This window comes from Halyomorpha halys, unplaced genomic scaffold (genome assembly GCF_000696795.3).
Source record: "Halyomorpha halys isolate HHAL.00 unplaced genomic scaffold, Hhal_1.1 Scaffold25.1, whole genome shotgun sequence".
Lineage (NCBI taxonomy): Eukaryota > Metazoa > Arthropoda > Insecta > Hemiptera > Pentatomidae > Halyomorpha > Halyomorpha halys.
In genome coordinates, this window is record NW_027107314.1 from 477,086 (window position 1) to 485,156 (window position 8,071).

An 8,071-nucleotide genomic window follows, 5' to 3' on the forward strand; every position below is an offset into this window, starting at 1 on the left:
TCTTATTTTTACCTTTCCTGGTCTTTATATTTATTTTTTAATTCGAGACTACCAATCTGCTCAAAACTTCAGGACGTAAATAGGGTGGTAAGTGAAAGTAATGTGATGCGCGCACAGCACCAGATATTATACTTTCACGTACCTATGTATCGTATATATAATACTCGGTACTGGTATCGCTATAATTTCAACGATGTCATAAAGCTATGTTGCTTTGAGGCTTCTTCTCAAGATGACAGTTTTCTGTCATGGTAGTACTGATGTGCACTTGTACCCAAGTGGAACGAAGTACTCTATTTCTTTTTAAAATACATAAAGATTTTAAAATATATTAGAAAAAAATTCTAAATAAATCGACCAAATATAAAGTATTTAGAAGGCGGACTGATTACTTTTTTACTCTTCAATCAGCAATAGAATTACTCGGTACAAGAACTATGCAAGTGTTGATGTAAAGTACTGTTATCTCTAGTTAGCTGTTGTCTAAGATCTTATTATTCCCAAATCTCAAATTTAGAAACCATAATAGCATTTTGCGCTATCTTATTACCTTCAGAAAATAACATATTTGTTCTTGAAATGAAGAGGTAACTTAAAACCGAAAACCAACACCCATCCTTAGCGAGTCGTACCTGCCAATATTCTGTTGCCGAGAAAGGATTCTAAACTAATGGTTCGGAGAATTTTTAGACATGCGAGTGAGCCTGTATTTTTCTCTGCTATTGTTATGTATTTTGTTTATCCCACGAGAGAGAAAAACTTTATTGATAGTTGTCCTGCCCAACTACATTCTACATTTCTCATGACACAGAATACTTACAACTAGTAAAACAATACTTTCAATTACAATAGGCATTGTAATTGCAATACAAGGAATATATACAATATAATTTAGAAACATGACAGTGTATATTTTTTCTTTGAACTGTTTCATTGACATTTTTATTCTTTTTCTTATTTTTATATAATCTATTGATATTTACAACATTATTTAAAATACAAACAATAGAGTTATACAATGCCATGCTATAGACTTGTGGAGAATCCTCCCGTAGATTTAACTCCAATTACATTCCTAAAGAAGAAGATCTCAAAGCCATCTTCTTTTCAGACGCCTAGAAAGATTATCAGGTAATGAAGGAGAAGCCAAGTCAGCAGCAAGTGAGTTTGGGTGGTAATAAAGTCATTAAAGGATTAGTATTTGGTTCTGGTCAAATTGGCAACGTATGCAACATTGAGTTCCTGATGAATTAATTAATTTGTGACAAAGTAAGGAGCATTAAGTATTTGAAGAAGGATTTTTTTAATTGTAAGTATTGGAAACAGGAGAAAATCGATGGTTTAGTGGAGCCCCAAAGCACAACCTCGTAAGTCCAGATTAATCATGAGTACTGTGTGAAGATTCCTAGTTAGTAGTTTGTTCAGATGTGATCCTAGATTGTGGATCTGTTCGACTAGCAATAAGTGGAGTATTATTAAAAGATATTGTAGGGCAGGAAGGCATAGGCTTACGACTAAAAGTAAAGGTTATTTGATAGAATTTATTTTAATGCTCCAGTTATGAAACCATTTTTCAAGGGTAGCTTTGTGGGATTCTAGGGTTTGGAATACAATGGAAGGGTCATTATATACTGATAACACAAATGTGTCGTCGGCATAATTAGCGAGGGCAGTGTTAGGATGAGTTAGGATGTCAGTTGTATAAAGTGTATAAAGGATAGGACCAAGGATACTATCTGAGGTACACCTTCACACTTTTTTTATTTTACTATCGTTATATATTATCTCTGAAAAATGTTTTTTTGTTAATACTCCGTACCTCCCTTACTACTTCATCTATGCAGCGAATGAGCCATCATTTTGATTTACCTTCATTCCTAATAATAATACGAAAGTCACTATCATAGTTGAAAATATATCGATAGATTCTTTAAACATTCATTTATTTAAAAAATATTAAATCTTGTCACTTCCTTCATATTAAGTTTTGTTTATACACAATTAAAGACAATTATACTAGCGTTGTGAGTATTAATTTATACTATATATACAGAAAAACAAAAGTTAACAATAGTACCTATAAAAGAAAAATAAGTTTAATATGATATGTATAAGTAAAAATATAATCGATTAAATAATAGCAAAATAATATATAAAAAAATAAATTAAATTTAAGTAAAAGTAAAATAAATACAGATTCGCACCTATACAAATTCCTCATTCTTAAATAACATAACACTTCTAAAATAACATAAGTCAAGAAAAGTTGTAGTTTTTTTCTCTTATTCCTAAATTATGAAGATTATTCAATATTTCAAACGATTTAAGTTCCAACATTATATTCAAACCACAAAATTCTTATAAAATTCTAATTTTGTGACTTATAAGGTTTTTGGAAATTGCCTATTTAATTCATCCCAACAGTTTACAGATTCATTATTTTAATAGAGGGGTGGTTAGTACTCAAGATGAGGAAGAGCAATACAATGCTAAGATAGTTGGCCACAGGAGTGAGGGGGGCCAAGGACGGGTTTTTCTCACCTTATTTAAATTTCAACACCATTACCTGAAAAATAAAGTACTCATTCTAGCAAATTTGCATTTTAAATGAGCCATTTGCCTCTCCTGTTATTTATTTACAATTTTTATCGGTATTAATATTTATGAGAAGTTGTTAAAGCTTTAACGACGCACAGTGGTCAGAACAATATATCTGCGCGACAAATTTGGATTTTTTGAAGTTCTCATTTCAAGTTGAGATTTGTAAGGGAGTTGTAATCTACTTTGATTCTGAAAGGGTGAACTGGAATGTTCGAATTTTTAATTCTGGATAGCAGTTTTTTCTTTTTGATAAATATTTCGTTTATTGTTTTCTCTCGTCAAGAAAAACGTATCTCTTTCTATTATCTGTTTCCTATTATGTCACTCTTCTAAGAGAGTAAAATGAATCAAACCTTATAGCTTGAGCAATGGGAATTAATATTTTTTGCTTAGTCCATTGTCACCTAATACATAATAATTGCGAAATATATAAAACACTTTTTGTAATAATTCACATGTTCCTGCTGTTAAAGTAAAAAAAAAAACAACAAAACAGGATAAGGGAAGTCTGTAGATTTTTGTAACTCTGATTCTAAACCACTGTGCCACGGTCTTATTTACACTAATAGCTACTTCATTTTAAAATTATTGTTCATACAACGAAGTGATTCAACGATAATGCCTAATTAGAAACGACCATCATACAAGCCTTTAATCTTATAGATCTCACGATAAATAAAAATAATTGATATATTCATCAATAACCAACCATTTGAGTCAGGTATGCTTTAGGCGTTACAAACCCATCTCATTAAGAACGATTTTTTGTTTAATACTTACAGTTATCTTATTTATTACTCCAAAAGAAATTATTTAGAATTATTTTTTTTTACGATAACATGACGAAGATAAGACCAGATTATGCCATTCATAAATGATGGAGTGTTGATGGTTACATAACTGCAAAAGGGCTGACTCTTGAAAGATTTAATAATGCAAGCATTGAATGGCTCATCTCTTATCGTCAGCTATTTTAATAGCCTCTATTTATCTAACTTTATCAGTTATTGTTTATGTTTCTGTAGATCATGTTTTATTTATTAGTTTCTGGGAAGTCCTTGCCAACGATAAGCAATTTACAGAAGGTGTTAATGAATTGCTGTTTTCATGCAGTACATGAGTCATGGTAAAGTTTTCAATCTGTTATATTTTAGAATAATGCACATTTTATTGCTTGATACCACAGAATGTGCAAAATGACTGTGCTTTTAATATATTTTAAGGGCCGCCCGTAGCTCAAACGGTTAGGCCTAGGTCTGTCGTTCTGAGATCTGCAGGCGGTGCCGGTTCGAATCCGGCCTGGAGGCGTTGACTTTTTCATTAAGTGGCGGTCTAACAAGATGAAAAACACCATGGTCAGGGGTCGGTAGGTTGGTCACCTACAGATAACTAGGCAAACATCACCCTTCGTTGTGGATTGCATTATATATATATAATATATATATGTAGTTATAACAATGATGTGTTAAATGTAAAATGTTTTACCATGTTAAATAATATAAGTATAGAATTGTGAGCAGCCCGGTATAAAGTCATGTAAAATGTTGTGCATAAAAACTCCTAGCGGATTTTTTGAGCAATTTGTTTTGTAACCTTTCCTTCCAAAACTTCATGTTATTGTTTACTTTTTAATTTTGATCAAAGTAATTTATTACTACATGCCTAAGTTTAGTGGAAAATGAAAGTTGTTTGAAATTTCGGAAACTGAGTGTCTTGTTGATCTTCTAACAGATGAGGAAGAGAATCAAGATGAGCTAATTGACAACTTTCGTTACTATTACTCCCACTATTATTGTCATCCATAGCTTTATTAGTTTTAAATAATTGTTAGGTGTTCCTATAGTTAAACCCTTGATCGCTTTATTAGTTTCCCAAACAATAGTAACACAATCAAAACACAAAGAGTAAGTAACCTAACACAACAAACAAAATGGTGACGAGCTCAGCTGGTATGTTGCGTGACATCATTCTCCATTTAACAGACTCTCAACCTAGCTATATCTTATTTCATTTTAACATGGTAAATTAAGAATATATTTCTCCATTTAACATGTGTTTGTACATTTAACATGTTATACTAAAGATCTTGAATACCCCTAATACGTTAAGAGGCAAAGTCTGAAATTCCTCCTAAAAAATTAATTTTCTCAACTTTATTATTAATTCGATTGATTTGGACGTTTCACTTATTTGCTGAGTGTGTGACAGCAATACTTTTTCTTTCTATTAAATAGTGTAAAAATTCTTTCTATAAAATCCTAATCTCTCAGCTTCAAATTGTGTAATTATTGGTTTAAAATTTTACCCTTCGGAAAAGTACTTTACTCCAATTTACACTGGTCGAACTTAAATTCCCCAAAATTATTTTATTATAACATTATTGAGGGAAGAAATGTATTGGTGAATCCAGGAATTGTTTTGAGTGGGATGCACGTGTATACCTGTCAATTCTTTATAAATAATCGAAAATGTAAATATAATCTAAATTTTAATATAAAATTTATTTTCCAATTAAAAAAAAATCATTAAAAGGCCTGTTGTATTTAGATGTAATTTGCCTGAAACCCTGAGGTCAACATACTATGTACAATTTACTATATCCAGTCTACTTATACAACTAGTAGATTAGATTGTCTTTCAACAACTCATTTCGACATCACTACAATAATTAACTTATCTTACTATAATGAGATATTTATGTGCCATATGGGAAGTTGGGAAAAGATAAACACTAGATAGGAGGGTGCTAATGAATTTAACAGATTCAAAATAATGAGAAAGCTCTACCAACTGACAAAGGGATTCTTCATATCTGGAAATAAATTATCAATTTGAAATGTTTTGTGTGATAGTTATGTAAGAGTCTTTTAGAAGGGTTGAACTGACAATTTCTCAGCTGAGGCATTTTTCTTTTTTTGTAAAAGAAAAAGTAAAACATATCCTTCCCAAAAAAGGTGTTGGTAACGCAAGTGGGTGTGCATGTCTACAAAAGATACCTTATCCCGCCAAAGCTATAAATGTCAAACGTTAATTGTTATTTACTATTCGTGAATATTTAAACTATTTATTTATATACCTATATTATCAAAATAAAGGCATTTATAAAGCCACGATAACTATATTTTATTTTCTTAAATATTAATATACTTTTGATTGATTAATTATCTACTTCACGTTGTTAATTAATTTTTTGTGTTATAGTTTTCACCTTCATGTATTAAATATTTGTTAATTTTTATAGGATTGAGCTTGGAGAACAACCTGTCGCTGGTGGGCCCGCAGTCGCCGCTTGACATGAAGCCCGACGCAGCCAGCCTCCTCGCAGGAAGCTTCAGCCCTTCCCAGGCCTCCAACCCGACTAGTCCTGCGTGAGTCTATCTTTTTCTCCCAATATATCATTTAATTTTTAGTTTTATATTAGTTTGTCCAGAGCGAGCTGGGATCTCTTACCATTAGAAATTTTTCGGACTCAAAAAATCAAACAAATTTAGTAACCACATCAACAATATTGTGCATTGTGGTATGAAATAGTTTTTACTTTATTCTGTATTTATGTATTTAATGTAATATTTGTATAAATGTGATTTCCTTTAAAGAAAATAAAAGAATTTTATTCCAAGACAGAAATAACTTCCAGTTAATGGAAATTAGGTATTAGCAGGGATGTTGTACATGATTACTGTGGGTGTTCTCTAAAAGATTACAAAAGAAACATGTTTTAAAACAGGCATTTATAAAATATTGAAATAATTATTTAGGTATATTAATTATAATTATTTACCTTTATTTCATATTATGTGAGAGCGTTTTACAATATTTTAATTTAATGCTCTTTGTGTTTATAAAATAATGTTTACTTGGTCAATAATGTTTACATATTCTAAAAATGGAGTAGTTACGGTGCTTTTAAGCATCAGTTTCAACCGAGATTTTTTATCTTTAAGTGGTATTTTGGTTGCTCTGAATGGAAGAGAAAAAAATTCATTTTCGTCATTTTATGATTTTTTATTGTCGAAGGGGAAAATCCGCTGCAGACAGTTAACATTTTGCTATATGTATGTCAATGATGCCTTAGAATAAATCACCGTCCGTAAGTGGTTTGCTCGATTCAGAACCGGAAATTTCGACTTGGAAGACGCAAAGCGCTTGGGTCGTCCTTCAACTGTTGATGATGACCAAATTCAAGCATTGGTCACAGACAGCCCTCATTTTACGACACGGGATATCGCAGAAACGCTTAAAATATCTCAGGAAAGCGTCAAGTGAGCAAAAGCGTCCAGCATTGGTTGATCACAAAGGCATAGTTTTCCACCACGATAACGCCCGTCCTCACGTGTCTGTACACCCGGCAGAAGTTATTGGAGCTTGGTTGGGATGTAATCCCCCACTCACCCTAATCACCATACCTTGCCCCAACAGATTTTCACTTATTTCGGGTCCTTCAAAACTCTCTTAAAGGAAAACACTTTAATTCACTCGAGGACTGCAAAACGCTCTGAAGGTTTTATTGAAATCACCAGTAAAAAACGTTACGAACTTATCTTACAACCCAATAATAATACACTACATAATATATAAATACTATATTATATGATATAATACAATTTTGTATGTCATTAATGTTACTACAAAATTTCGAGAAGATAAATTTTTTTGATCAATTTATCAGAACTTGTAATCGACAAAAATTTTTAATTTCTAAAAGTTTTTAAATGTTTCATTTGTTCACCTCTTCACCCTTTATTACAAAATGTATATAATAAATTCATTTAGTGGTAAGAGGGAAGATATCACTCTTAAAATTAATTTCCAAAAACTCCAGTTAAATATATGTTAAGTTAAAAAAAAGGGGGGCTGTTACTTTAATTACACAAATCCTATCTACCGATCATACTCTGTTTGCCCGCTGTAGTTCAGGTATGAATCCCTCAATCACACTTCCATAAGTAGGCAGTCTTGCTTTAAGGCGGAGATTTCACGTGACAGATATCAGTTATAAAAGTTCGTCACTCATGCGCAGATAGTACTTCCAACTATCGAGCAAATACTGATAGTACGATATCTACACGATAAATCCTGATTATACCAAATGTCAGTTTACGCGATCATAGTTGTGACAGCTCTCACTATCATTATTACTGCCACTATCACCGACACTGATAATCATGTTTATTATCCAAAATGTCAGCCACTCAAATATAAGCATAACACTAATTGTCTATTTCGGTATTTGTTTAACTGAACTCTATCTACGGGTTGGCGATTTTGTAGAGCATAACTTTTTACATATACAAGCCTGGTTTTATTTTTGTATAATTTTTTTTACTTCAGTATTTTAATCACCGTTTTTTCTAAATACCTGTAAAATAGTCTGATGGGTGTGGCTTACAAAACCTGTTCGATTTTATAAAACAAAATAAAACCTGACCATTGCTTTATATATTCCTATTCATTTTTCAACTAGTTTGTT

General features: G+C 31.7%; 1 protein-coding gene across 10 annotated transcripts in view; it reads left to right on the forward strand.

Moving 5' to 3' along the window:
• usp (ultraspiracle) overlaps positions 1 to 8,071 on the forward strand; it is a 114,383-nt gene that overhangs the window by 87,601 nt on the left and 18,711 nt on the right. For all 10 annotated transcript variants that reach the window (XR_010842951.1, XM_067045612.1, XM_067045607.1 and 7 more), the window contains one exon: positions 5,843 to 5,969. Coding sequence is in view for 9 of the 10 variants with exons in the window: in XM_067045612.1 (XP_066901713.1) it covers positions 5,843 to 5,969 (127 nt within the window). In the remaining variant the exon portion in view is untranslated. The remainder of the gene's footprint in view (positions 1 to 5,842; positions 5,970 to 8,071) is intronic.